The sequence below is a fragment of the Aspergillus melleus genome (genome assembly GCF_016097325.1).
Source record: "Aspergillus melleus strain CBS 546.65 chromosome Unknown contig3, whole genome shotgun sequence".
In the NCBI taxonomy this organism is placed as follows: domain Eukaryota; kingdom Fungi; phylum Ascomycota; class Eurotiomycetes; order Eurotiales; family Aspergillaceae; genus Aspergillus; species Aspergillus melleus.
The window spans coordinates 3,849,133-3,861,652 of NW_025763372.1; the positions used below are offsets into that span (position 1 = coordinate 3,849,133).

The 12,520-nt window shown below is 54.4% G+C and overlaps 6 protein-coding genes across 7 annotated transcripts; 2 read left to right on the top strand and 4 right to left on the bottom strand.

The window, feature by feature from the left end:
- Positions 1-392: 392 nt before the first annotated feature.
- Positions 393-3,570, bottom strand: SOG2 (putative cell morphogenesis protein Sog2; the record flags this gene model as incomplete). The annotated part of the gene is made up of 4 exons (XM_046088116.1): positions 393-2,457; positions 2,524-2,876; positions 2,933-3,044; positions 3,137-3,570. 4 exons carry the CDS (start codon positions 3,568-3,570, stop codon positions 393-395), a joined length of 2,964 nt encoding a protein of 987 aa, XP_045944084.1.
- Positions 3,571-4,590: 1,020 nt separating this feature from the next.
- On the bottom strand, positions 4,591-5,460 carry rsm25 (mitochondrial 37S ribosomal protein mS23; the record flags this gene model as incomplete). The annotated part of the gene is made up of 2 exons (XM_046088117.1): positions 4,591-4,942; positions 5,030-5,460. The coding sequence occupies 2 exons, from the start codon at positions 5,458-5,460 to the stop codon at positions 4,591-4,593; spliced, it is 783 nt and encodes a 260-aa protein (XP_045944085.1).
- Positions 5,461-5,527: 67 nt separating this feature from the next.
- On the top strand, positions 5,528-8,472 carry LDX57_006416 (pentatricopeptide repeat protein). The gene has a single exon (XM_046088118.1). It carries the CDS (start codon positions 5,558-5,560, stop codon positions 8,267-8,269), a length of 2,712 nt encoding a protein of 903 aa, XP_045944086.1. The 5' UTR covers positions 5,528-5,557; the 3' UTR covers positions 8,270-8,472.
- Positions 8,457-10,649, top strand: LDX57_013064. Of its 2 annotated transcripts, XM_046094817.1 has the most exons (3): positions 8,457-8,926; positions 9,012-9,046; positions 9,115-10,649. In XM_046094817.1, exons 2-3 carry the CDS (start codon positions 9,044-9,046, stop codon positions 10,510-10,512), a joined length of 1,401 nt encoding a protein of 466 aa, XP_045944088.1. In that variant the 5' UTR covers positions 8,457-8,926; positions 9,012-9,043; the 3' UTR covers positions 10,513-10,649. The 2 variants fall into 2 exon arrangements, with proteins under 2 accessions (XP_045944088.1, XP_045944087.1); XM_046094816.1 differs by having other exon boundaries at positions 8,457-9,046.
- A 490-nt stretch (positions 10,650-11,139) lies between these two features.
- Positions 11,140-11,736, bottom strand: LDX57_006417 (uncharacterized protein; the record flags this gene model as incomplete). Its single annotated transcript, XM_046088119.1, has 2 exons — positions 11,140-11,182; positions 11,246-11,736. 2 exons carry the CDS (start codon positions 11,734-11,736, stop codon positions 11,140-11,142), a joined length of 534 nt encoding a protein of 177 aa, XP_045944089.1.
- A 359-nt stretch (positions 11,737-12,095) lies between these two features.
- LDX57_006418 (uncharacterized protein) lies at positions 12,096-12,360 on the bottom strand (the record flags this gene model as incomplete). The annotated part of the gene is made up of 2 exons (XM_046088120.1): positions 12,096-12,284; positions 12,346-12,360. The coding sequence occupies 2 exons, from the start codon at positions 12,358-12,360 to the stop codon at positions 12,096-12,098; spliced, it is 204 nt and encodes a 67-aa protein (XP_045944090.1).
- Positions 12,361-12,520: the final 160 nt, after the last annotated feature.

Genomic DNA, 12,520 nt, shown 5'->3' on the forward strand with positions numbered 1-12,520 from the left:
GTTCTCAAGACAATGATAAGAGACTGGATGTACATCTAAGGATATTCGACCAAACCGTTGTCAGGAAATGGAGGTCAAGGCCCGTGGGACGAGCTGTGGCTGATCGCAACCGGCCTCGGGCAGTAGCTTGCCCTGTCTCTATTTCATATGCATGAGGCCGGTTGAGGTGTGGGTACAGAGCATTCCGAGCCAGCCAGAATTGAAGCTCCGTAGGTCGTCGATTGGAGAGGGAAGATTGTAAACTCACTCTTCCTTTCCGACTGCCAACGAGCGAAAAGAAAAAAAGGGACGGAAGATTCTATAACGTATCACAAAGAAGGCGTGCGAGGGAACACAGAATTCTATGGGGAACGGAGGCCAGAAGCGGGGTTGATGACCGCGGTCCTTCCACATCACCGGCGGAAAAAGGGGGTCTGACTCGGCATGGATAGTAGGGAATCGGCTCGCTGGAAGACGTCGCCCTCGAAGAACTTGTCACTGTATGCACTTGCAGGGGTAGAGGGCACGGTGGCCTGCGCGGCGGGTCCCAGGGCAGCGCTCAGAGGCGTCGCCGGAAGGGCAGTGGACTGCGCCGACAAGCTTGAACTAATGTGGAACGAGTTCGCCGTAGATACAGATCCCTGATGCTGCGAATGCTGGGATGGCAAAGGGGGGCCGTAAATGTTGGCGGGATTAGCCGAGGCCATGTCGGCGAGATATGACCACGGGGAAGCCTCGATCAAACGACCGGCCTCCCTGCTTGCCCTCTGAACCGGCCGAAGGAGGATGATAATCTCCGAAGGCAACAGGTGCATACTTCGGACTTCGCGCATATCCGTCACCAGGTCAACAAACGACTGCATGAACCCTTTGCAGAGTTGCCAGAACTCGCGCTGGTTCCGCAGCCCACCGCCTGGCTCTTTGATCTTCATAGTGGAGAGCCGTTGCCCGAGCACGTCGGAGACCTCCAAGCACACTCGGCAGCGGCGAATGAGATTGTTCCAAAGAAGTTGAATGCCTTCGGATTCTCGTGATTGCTCCGCCACCTCCAAACAGCGCACAAACTGTCGGCGCGCCAACGGCAAAGCCTGGAGTGCAGCCGTATAGGCCGAGGTAAGTTGATGGAATATTCGCTCGAAGATGCGTTCCTCTTCGATCTCATCCAGGCCGGTTAGGGGATTAATACGGGGTATAACAGAGTTTGGCATCGGGGGGAACGATTCTCCGGAGCGAGGGGTTGCGAGAGAAGAAGGCACTGATGTGTTGATATGATTTGACCGACTGCTCGACCGACTGCGTGCTCCAAAGCTGAACGGAGTGGAAGCCAGACCGGGCGAACTGACCGCAGACTGGAAATGGGCCGCCGCAGGCAAGGGCCCACTCGTAGGGATTTGAGGGTTTTGGATTGTAGTGTCGCTTCGGAACCGTCGAATCGCGAACGACGGTGCCCTTCCTCTCGTTGGGGTAACGGTCGGGCCAGGGAACCGGTCGGAGCTGATGGACTCCTTGTGGATTGCAGGTATGGGCGGCTTGGTAGCTGCCGGTGGTTGTTGACGAGCGATGGGGATTCCTAGGCTCACGCAGGCATTCCGCAACTCAATGGCACTGCCATAAATCATGAGCATCAGCGAGCGTACGTAGCGCGAGTCCCCATTGGCCACGATCTTATCGAGGCTGTTGCGAAGTTGCGTTGCAACGTGAGTGTACGCCATAACGCAAGTTTCGCACTCCCTTTTCACGGTCTCCTTCGATAACCGCTTCGACTCCGCGTCGCCAGGTCGAGACTTTTCCACACTTTCCAGCGCTTCATTGAGCCGGTCGACGTGGGTGGATGCGTTGTAGAATACGATCTCAAGACTGTTACGTCGGGCATCGTCTCGTTTGATAACGTTGATCAGGGCGGAAACATGGGATTGAACCTGGAAAAGAGCGAATAGGATTCCTTTCGCACTCTCAATGACAGGCTCGCCTGCCTCCCTCTCGGCCTTTTGTTCCGGCAAGCTTGACATCCGATTGACGAAGCCATCTTTCAGACGTCGGCGTTCTCTTGGGCTGCTCGGACTGGAAGAGTTACTGCCGCCCGCGGCACCCGTCGCTCTCGGCCGGAGGATTGATCCATAACTCAGTCCTCGCAAATGGCTGTTCCGATATGGTCGCGTCTCGTCTAGGGTCCCTAGATCGGTATTCTTCCGGTTGATGACCCCCATTCGCTTATTTCGTGCAGCGTATGAGGATGACTGGATGATACCTTCGCTGTTACTGCGGTTGCGTTCGTTAAGCGTGGCGATGGGTCGTTGAAGCATCCCGCTCTGGAAAATGGAGCTCTGTCTGCGATAGTGGGATTTGAGAGGGATTGGTGGAGGTCGGGATAATGATGGCGACTTAGGATCAGACGAGGAGTCCCCCGTGCTCGGAATCACGGGGAAACGACTACTCATGCCACGCTTGACGGGTTTTGGGGTATCCAGCATGAGTTCACTATACCAACCTGGTTAGATGTGTTCAGTCAGGTGGGGAGGGAAAGGCAATCTTCCGAGATCATACCTCATGTCCAGGCGCGGATCGAGTTCCGGCGCGACAACAGGTTGTTTGGTCTTCAAAAACTTCTTGAGTTCGGCCGTAACTGCTACCTCTTTCTCGTTGTCGGTAATGGTGGAAGGGCCGATTTCAGTCTCCGAGGTTTCAAGAAGGCGGCGCAGAGGGGAGCGCAAGGGATTTCCAGCCACTTTCAGGATTTGAAGTTTGTTCATATCCGAAACTCCAAGGGGCAAGTCATCAAGGCGATTTGACATTACCGATAAAACTCGCAAGGAGGTCAGCTTTTTGATTTCTTCTGGTAAATGGCTAATTTTGTTTCGGCTGAGATCCAAAATTTCAAGAAACGGCAGTTTGTACACCTGGAACGACAGTCAGCCGGGCATGTTCAGGCCGCAGAAATCCTGGCGACACTCACTCCTTTAGGAAACTCGCGGAAATTGTTGGAGCGGATGTTGAGATATCGTAGATGAGAGCATTCGGCGAAGCGATAGGGGATGTGGAACAGTTGATTGTTTGAGAGAGAAAGCCTGGGGCGCACGTTAATCGATCGCCTTGTCTGAGAGACCAGGCAGGCATAGCCCTTGTAATGGCCATACCATGGGGTACAAGTAGCGCTTACCTTTCAACTTCATCTTTGATAGCGTCCACCACTGCCTCGGGAATGCGGATGATATTGGAGTGACCCAAGTCGATGGTCAATTTGGGTTTGACTACATCCCTGACCGCTTCACTTCCGGCTAACGAGCGCTTGGTCTCCTGGATCCCATTTTCCACTGCGCGTCGGGCAAGTTCGATGGTTTCGTCCGGCGACAGGGTTCGGGGTCCGGGGTGGGAATTGTTCTGGCTATTGTTTCCATCCCCCGTAGGTCCGATAACTATTGTCGTCGAGTCGTCGTCTTGTGCGGTTGGTCCCTCGCTGTTCAAAGAAGAAGAGGAAGAGGAAGGGCCATTTTGTTCCGGAGTTCGCCTGCTTCTGTCATCCTCATCGGCCTCGCCACGGTATGCACGGGGCATTCTGATCGCGTCTTCGGGTCGAACCATCGTGGAAAGCATGGCCAATGACGAAATTAGTCGATCCGACTAATTCAGAAATTCTCCACGTTCACTCGGTGCCTTGCTTTTCTTGCCTGAATCCGAAGAAAGGTTCGTATGATCGATTTAGACAACTAGGAAATCCGCGAGACGTGCATGAGGACCGCGACGAAGCATGATCAACGGGCGCTGCAACGGCAGTAGTATCGAAATGTTGGAAACGAAGAGATTATATCAATCGGAGCGAGGGTAAAGACCGCGAGGGTACGGCTGGAATTGAAAAGCCACAGCCCGATGGGTTGCGTTGGGTTCCGAATCGACTAGGCTGCGTTCGCAAAGACAGGCAGGAGAAGCGACCGACAGAAATACGCAGACAGATGGAGTAGTCGATCTGACAGGTTGTATTCGAGGCGATCAATAATTAATATAAGGCGAGCAGTCGGTTGGTTCGATCTTGGAATCTGATCTTCTCACATCCGGGAGGGTGACTAGTGAAACGCGGAGAAAAAGCGCCGCTGTCAAATAAGAGGGCGCAAGGCGATCGATCAGATGCGGCCGGGATTGACCATCACCTAGGAAGGAGAAAGTGTAAGATAGCCAGCCAAGAAAGGAAGAAAGGTAGAAAAGAGAACAATGGCCAAGGGTCGAGTGGAAGGAATGGAAAGACGAAGAAGACGAAGGGAAAAGAAGAGAAGGCGAGGCAGCAGAACTGGGCGGAACGAGTTGCCTCCGCTGATTGGCCGGGGCGGCAACACTCTGGAACTCCAGTTAATCATCCATGATGAAGTAGTATACGATGGAATGGATTTAGAAGACGTCAGGTAGATGTTCTTCGTCAGTCCGTCAGAACCCAAGGCGTATCGGAAACAGCAAAGAAATACAAAATGAAATGGACTAGACACAAAGAATATCCCCAAGGCCAACAACAACTATAAAAATAAACAAGAATCCCGTACTATACATGGGCCAGCAAGGTATTCAGAGATCCTCCTGGCCAGTTGGCGAAAATAAATATTATACTCATTCCTCCGTTTTCTAGGTTCATGCCTCTGCAGTCGTACTCTCGTCGCCGTCCTCTGCTTCCAGCGGATCCTCCGCTGCCGCGCTTTCGGGAGCACCAACGAAGGCCGCCGCCTTCTGGGTCAGAACCTGGGCTTCCACCTTGGCCCATTCCTTCCAGCGCTCGTACTCTTGGTTCTCAAGCTCCATACCGACTTCCAGGCGGGTCGGTCCAAAGACGGCTCCGGTGGCTTCGGCTTCTTCGGCAGCAACCCGGCGTTCAATATCCTCCTGGAGTCGAAGACGGTAGAATTCGCGGCGGGCGATATCGTAGGATTCGCTCTTGGTCATGTTGGGAACGTTATTGAGGAGCCAGAGCTGTCGTTGAACCACACTAAATAAAAGCAAGAAAGGGTCCACTCGTCAGCATTCTGGCCCGAATCATCCCGGAATCGCGGATGGCCTTTGGCAATCGACATACCTCTCTCCGTCTAGTTTTTTGCCGGGCTGCTGAAGCCGGCGCCAGTTGTGTCGAGCATGATCTTTGCCGGAGGTCTCAACCAGCACACGGGGTCGGGCAAGTTCCCAGGGATGGTCGCGGAAGAACTCTTGTCGCAGCTGATCTTCCTCGTACTTGATCTCGACGGGTTGGAACATGCGGCTCGCCTTCTTGGGTTTCCTCAGCTTCTCCTGCGTTTCGAAGACGACCTGCGGCTTCGAGGACCCGGGTACCGTCTTCAATCGTTGCTGGACCAGTTGATGCTGTGGGGGTTGGGTTCGCACGAGAACCTGGGTCGGAGGGATATCGGCGACGGCGGCCACCCAGGGAGGTGTCCTCGAGATCTTGCCGGCGGCCTTCTGCTGGATGGCGGTCTGGCGCACGCGCAGAGCCGTGAGATTGTATCTACCCATGGCGAATGGCGAGAATTGGAGGGAGGAAGGACGAGACGGAAGAGAGAGAAGGGAACGGGGAAGCAGAAGTTCGGCGGGTGAAAAAGAGAGATTGGCAATGCCGCCCTCCGATTGGGTCGACGGCGGCTCCGCTCTGCAAAAGAGACGCCGGCAGAAAAAGAAACATAACATCTCTCGCTCCTTCTCTTCATTTTCTCGCTCTCTCCTCTCCCTCTCCCTCTTCCTCCTCCCCCCCACCTCTCCACTTCTTCTTCCTCTCTCTCAATCCCTTTCTCTGGAAGAGCCCGTCGGCTCTTCCTTTGTCAAGCTGTTCGAGTCCTTTTCGGGACATGCAGGGCTAATTCGATGCCACGATGTCTGCCATCTCATGCCTCCTCCCAATAGGTCCCAGAGCTCGCCAAACCTGCGATTACCGTCCTCGCAGGGACTGGATACGCGCTTACCCCTCCAACGAAGCTTCATGGCTACCCCGGAGCCATTCGCCCACAATGCCTCCGCGTCCGTCCGAAGATTCAAGTCCAGACGCCCTCGCCCGACGGTTGCCTCTATAGCCGACCTTTTTGTCGGCTCCTTGGTCTTGGCCGGGTACTGCCATGAGCATTCCCCTCGAGGCAGAGGGCTGTCGACCATTGCGACGAAGACGTCCGGGGGGCATGGGGGTGGGCAGCAGCAGCAGCGGAGGTCAGTAACCACCCGGCAGGCACCACGACAACGTCTGGAGTATCTCGAGTTACCAGGTCGGCATCTGGGGGTAGTGCCGGGCTCGAAACCCTACCGGATGTTTGGCTCTGGAGTCGCGCAGCGGGTGAAAGATGACGAAGATGAGCCAACGCTCTTATCGAAAGGAAACCCGGAGACGCCGTCGGCTACACACGGCAAGGAATCGAATCGACGCCCAGATGCGGGCGAAAATCGACAGGAGTGTGTCTCGAAGGACTCGCATCCTAGACCACCGATATCTAGCGTGAGTTTTGGTGATTCGGATCATGGCGCGGACAGTAATCCTATCCCGGAGGATCAAGCAGGGGAGCGGCCGGCGAAAGAGACGAGTGAACCGGTCAGTTATCGCTACAAAGGGAGGGAAAGCCCCCGGGTATCTCTACTGGGATCGACAAACAAGCTATTTGCTGAGGCATTCGGGAAATCACTTGACTGCGACTCAGCTGTGAAGACCGTCATAGATGATAGGTGGTCGGAACCGCGGCCACCCAGTGCGGATGGGAGACAAGATGCGACCGACATCCTGGCGGTTCAGAAGCTGCTTGACGCTCTGTGGGATGAAACGAAATCCACCCATTATATCTTTCGCTTATACAGAGACCTTCCTCATCCGGGAGTGGCGCACCTCTCCAAGCGCTCACGAGGCACCTTATTGCGACGATTCGCCAACCCTCCGAATCGTCGCTGGGTGGATGCCCGCCGCTACCTCGCTTTAGTGGAGGATATGGTCGCCTCCAAGCTACCCATGTCTCGGTCATTGTGGAGCTCCGCGATTCACCTGGCAGGCCGAGCATCGGGGACAGTGATCAAGGCGGATCTTGTGAGATCGATCGGAATTTGGCAACAGATGGAACATTTAGGTGGGATCCGGGGGGACGCGGTTGTTTTCACCATTTTATTCGACATCGCCATCAAAGCAGGCCAATTCACCGTGGCGGACCGCCTTGTGGAGGAGATGACGAGGCGAAAGATTAGTTTTGGTCGCACGGGAAAGGTTTCCAAGATCTACTACCACGGGTTGTTGCAGGATCCCGAAGGTATCCACCGGACGTTTGATGAGTTTGTGTCCAGCGGAGAGATCGTGGATACCGCGGTACTGAACTGCCTGTTGGTGTCGTTCCTTCGCGCCGGGGAGGCAGAGACCGCGGAGGAATTATACAGTCGTATGATTCACGGCCAGAAGACCGAGAAGCATCGCCACACCCATGGACCAGGCTACACATCAGAGCTTATCGATTATCGAGATAAAGCAAAGAGGCTCAATCAGGTGTTGCAATTAGCTTCGCCTCTGAAGGACCGACTACCAGAACACCACCGTGCCCTGCAGCAGGCTTTTCCTATGGTTCCCGACACGCGGACCTTCCACATCCTCCTTTCCCATTATGCCTATAAAACCGGCAACTTGGAGTCATTCATGTCGACATTGAAGGACATGGAAATGGCGTACACAATTCCTCCTCGAGGGATGATCTATCTATTGCTCTTTGATGGCTTCGCCCACAACGGCCGAAAACGGAAAGGCTGGACCTCGGAGCGACTGCAGGAAACGTGGAGAGCGTATCTCGCGGTCCTCTACGAGTCTCGAGCTCGGTATGCGGAGCGATTCCATAAACCGGGGACGATGATCTGGCAGAACCCTTTGGAAAGTGGCTCCCCAGGCAATTCCCGTACTTTAACACGGCCAGCGAGTGGCTTATACACCCCGTTGCCGTTGGGCCGCACGAAAACCGGTGATCTCGCGGAAGACAATATCAAAACCACAGCGGCAGAAGAGAACGAGCCGAAGGCCAAGCATGAGACGACAGAAACCGGGGAAGAGGTGGATGCGGACGAGTTGCTCGACCGGAATGATCACTCCGAACCCGACCATCTCGCCGTCCTAGAACGTCAGATCGAGAATGGAGTATTCCTGGGCCGCCGCATGATCATCATCATTCTCCGAGCCTTTGGCACCTGTTGCGGGCCCAAGGCGGTCATGGAAGTCTGGCTGCGGATGGAGAAGTTATGGCAGCCCCAGAAACGCAAAGCGCTGGACGTGCAGGCTGTCAGGGAAGAGCTCGATTATCAAATCAATCGGAGACCGAATTAAGGAAGGATTCGGGGCAAGGTGAGAGAAGGCTTTTCGGTGCATGTACATTATAATAGACCTGTTATATACCCTCCAGCCGCAAACCCATGGCGATCTTTTGCATATCTTGATCTTGTACAGTGAACGGGTTCGTGTTATAACAGATATTTATTCAACTTTGTATTCTATTTCAATGAATCTACGTATTCTCTCATCCATTGATCTTGTGAAATAGCTGCTGTCTTGTCCCTAAGTGAAGGTTGAACCGAAGGGTCAAAGTCCATTTAGACCCCCACGTGATATCGCGTTTCTTCTTCGCGCCGCGCGGTTTCCACCGAAGTAAATCCATCCTCAACTTTCTCAACTTCCCTTCATCCTGCGGCCAGTCTCGGAGATGCCCGAGAAATAAGATGGTCAGCGCGAACACCAAGCGCCGGAAGGTCGATTTGGACTTTTACCTTCACCGTGTCTTCCGTAAAAAGTCGTTCCGGTGTGTAGTAACTCTTTCACACAGCATGTCCGCCATTAGCTAACGCAAACCACCTGTCCCATTTGATAGTCCCCTACAGCGCGAGGTGATTACAGCAGCCGTAGAAGGCCACGATGTTTTCTTACAGGCATCGACATCTTTTGGAAAGAGCCTGTGCTTTCAATTGCCGGCGGTAATCAGCCATGGCGGTTGGTTTGTCCTCCACTACATACAATCGAGAACCCCATCTGACTGAGAGAACACTGCTCTGCTGTCGGTGTTCGTTTCTAATAGTAACCATTGTCATCTCACCTCTACTTGCATTGATGGTAAGTGTAGCATATGGGTGAATGTTCTTGCACCAAATAAGACCAGTGAATTAAAGCCCACCATACAGACAGATCAAGTCAACGCTCTCCAAGCCATCGGCGTCCCGGTAGCTACCATCAACTCGACTACCCCTCTAGCAGAGAGACGAGAAGTAATGACAGACCTGCTCTCGGGCCATCCGAGGACCCGACTTCTCTACGTCACGCCGGAACTCTGCCAGACAGAGATCTTTCGACGAAACTTACAAACCATCCACAGCCAGGGAGAGCTAAGTCGCATTGCCATTGACGAAGCCCATTGCATTAGTGAATGGGGTCACGACTTCCGACCTGCCTATAAAGAGCTCTCCTGGTTCAAACGGGTCCTACACACCCCTTCTGTGCCTATCAGCGCCCTCACAGCCACGGCCACCCCGCGCGTGCGCTCAGATATTATCAGCTTGCTCGGACTGGACCCAGCACATCTGCGGATCTTTAACACCCCCTCCGCCCGTCCTAACATCCACTATGAGATCCGATTCCTCCAAGACTACGTCGAAGATGCAGCAGACCCCCAAGACTTCCAGATCAAGGACCTCGTCTCGTGGTTCAAGTCCATCCAGCGCCGTCGAGAGGCGCGGTTGGGCGCCACCATTGCCGCTTCCTTGCCCCCCGTCTCAGGCATCGTGTACGTCTCGCTACGCTCAATCTCCGAAAAGCTCGCCAACGTGCTGTCGACGGCGTGGGACGGAAACATCCGCGCTGTAGCTTACCACGCCGGCCTCTCCTCTCAAGATCGCACCCGCATCCAGACGGAGTGGACTTCCCCCAATCCCACACAGGAACACGATGCCAGTCATCCCTCGCCATCTTTCTATGTCATCGTCGCGACCAACGCCTTTGGCATGGGCATCGATAACCCGCACGTCCGCTTTGTCGTTCACTGGAGCCCTCCGCGCAGCTTTGAGGGCTTCGTCCAGGAATCCGGTCGTGCCGGCCGCGACGGCCGCGCCGCCACCTCAATCGTCTACTATAACACGCAAGAGCGGGACCGCGTGCTCGATCGCCTTCGCCGTGACGTTGAGAACGCATACAACCGCGCCGGAGGACCCCGACCTGCAGGGAACGGAAACAATCCCAACCCCAACAGCAACCGCCTCTCGAACATGGAAAACCAATACGCGCGCCTCCAGAGCTTCCAGAAAGTCATCCAGTACTGTGAGTCGACCTCGCGATGCCGCCACGACATGATCAAGGATTTCTTCGGCGACCTAGAGCTCGAATTGATGGGTTCACAAGCTCCCGCGACAGAGTCCGCTGCCTCCTCCTCGCCCTGTGACTTTGCCTGCGACTTCTGCAAAGAAGGACCCGGGGGGTTGGCGAAACGGAAGGCCACAATGCCGCCGGAGAACGACCTGGCCGAGTACCAGGATTCCGGCGTCGCTTATTACATGCGGGACATGTTTCCGTGGTCGTTTGGTGTTTGAAAGAGGGGGGTTTGTTCTCATCGAATCTCTTGTCCCGGCTTTCTTCTTCCTCTTCTGCCATGTACATGTAATAGATAGTGTTTGATGTTCGGTGTACCGGGACTTATGTTTTTACTAGTTAACGCGATCATGATCGAATTCAAGAGAAAATGCCAACAGAATTGAACAATTAGATTTAAGATGCGTGAGAGCCCAAACTGTAGCCCCCTAAATATATGAATTCACGTCGGGCTCAAAAGCAAGCTCGAAAATATTCGACTCCAATTTTTGTTGTTCAGACTTTAACAGGTAGATCAATCATCAGATGGAAGAACAGGTAGCATAAGTTTACAGTAAAAAAGAGAGAGAGAGAGATAGAGGAGGGAGAAAAGCGAAATGAGAAAGCAGTCGCCGTGCTCGACGTCCGTGGCGGTCGAACGGCGACGTGACCTTCGTTTCATCGCTACACGGATCGATGAAGTTATGGCTTAAAGGAGTCGAGATCATGAGGGTTGTGCGCTCGACTCTTTCTTTCTCTCTTTCTCACCTCGTCTCTGATGCCAAAAGCGGGAGCGTTGAATCCGTGCCATTGCTGAAGCAGTACGGCTATGGTGGCTAAACTCTAACAAGCAGGGGGAACGGGGTTCGCTATCGAGGTTTTAGAGCTCTATAGCCCGGGTGGCGGAGGAACCTGTACAATTCATAGTCAGCGAGCCAGCTCTGCAGGAGATACTGGGAGTAGGAGTATCCTTACGGCGCTGTAGCCACTGCCACCAGGCGGAGGAGGAGGGGGAGAACCCGAGCCAGGGGGCGGGGGAGGTGGCGCCTCGCTGGCAGGAGGAGGCGGAGGAGGAGCAGGGCTCTGTGACTGTTGCTGCTGCTGCTGCTGCTGTTGTTGCTGAGCAGCCTGTTGGTAGTACTGGTAGTAGGCAACGTAGTTTTGATAGCCGCCGTACGCAGCGTAAGGGTCGGAGGATCCGTAGTATTGCGCATACTGTGCGCTGTAGTCCGTCGGGCTTCCTGCTCCTGATGCCGTGGATGCTCCCTGCGCAGTCGGGGTAGCAGAGGCAGAAGGCGAGTTTTGGTGCTGGTGGTGTCCATATCCACCGCCACCGCCGTAGTTGCCGCCATACTGGTGGCGGTCGTAGCGGTCGTAGCCGCCGCCGCCGCCGCCGCGCTGGCCGTAGCCACCGTAGTTTTGCTGCGGAGGGTTTTCCTTGAAGCGTTGATACTGCTCCCGGACATTGGCCAGAAGATCCTCACAGAGCTCCTTCGCATTCTTAACCTCGTTCGGGTCGGGTCCACTGTGTCACGGTCAAGTCAGTCATGGCGCTCGGTTTCAAGGCAGGGAAAGGTATCCTTACGCTACGTGCAAGTACATGGGCTCATCGCTTTCCCTTCCGGTACTTTGTTCCAAGAACCCGGAGCCGCGGCCTTTGATTTGGACCTTGCATCGAGTCTTCTGTTGGATATGTTTGACGTATGCGCCACCCTGTCCGACAACCTGAGCACGAAGGTTGAAGCCAGGAAGAGGCTCGAGGTCCACGGGGATTCGCTCCTCAGGCCATTTGCGCTGCAACACATTAGCGAATCGCCTCCCAATATCATTCTCGTCGGGTTTCTCGTACACGGCCATATTCATCACGCTCCACCGGCTCTGGTTCCCGACGACGGAACCGCCGTTCGTCGACCAGGTTGGGAAGTTCCTTCTTCATGAGATCATCGATCAGGACCACAGCCTTTTCCAGGCCTTCCTTGTTCGTGCTCGTCACATGCAGGTAAAGCGGGGGGTTCTACCGGAGTCCTGGTGTTAGACAAATTCTTTGTTTCCCGTAGAGGGGCAAAATCACATACCGCAGCAGTGGCCATGCTCTTATCCGGATAATAGTTTCCTCGAGTGGTGACATCTTAAATAGCTGTGAGCTTCCTTCAGAAAGTAAAAAGTTGACAACATTAAAACATGGAATGAAGGCGTACCGGCGCCAGTTTCGTCTTTGATCTAGATGTCACGCAGCGGAGGTCAGCAGAT

Coding starts and splice junctions, on each gene's coding strand:
- LDX57_006416 (XM_046088118.1), top strand. CDS start 5,558: ATGCCGCCCTCCGATTGGGTCGACGGCGGCTCCGCTCTGCAAAAGAGA.
- LDX57_013064 (XM_046094816.1), top strand. CDS start 8,921: ATGGCGGTTGGTTTGTCCTCCACTACATACAATCGAGAACCCCATCTG. Junction 9,047..9,114: donor CACCTCTACTTGCATTGATG/GTAAGTGTAGCA, acceptor CCCACCATACAG/ACAGATCAAGTCAACGCTCT.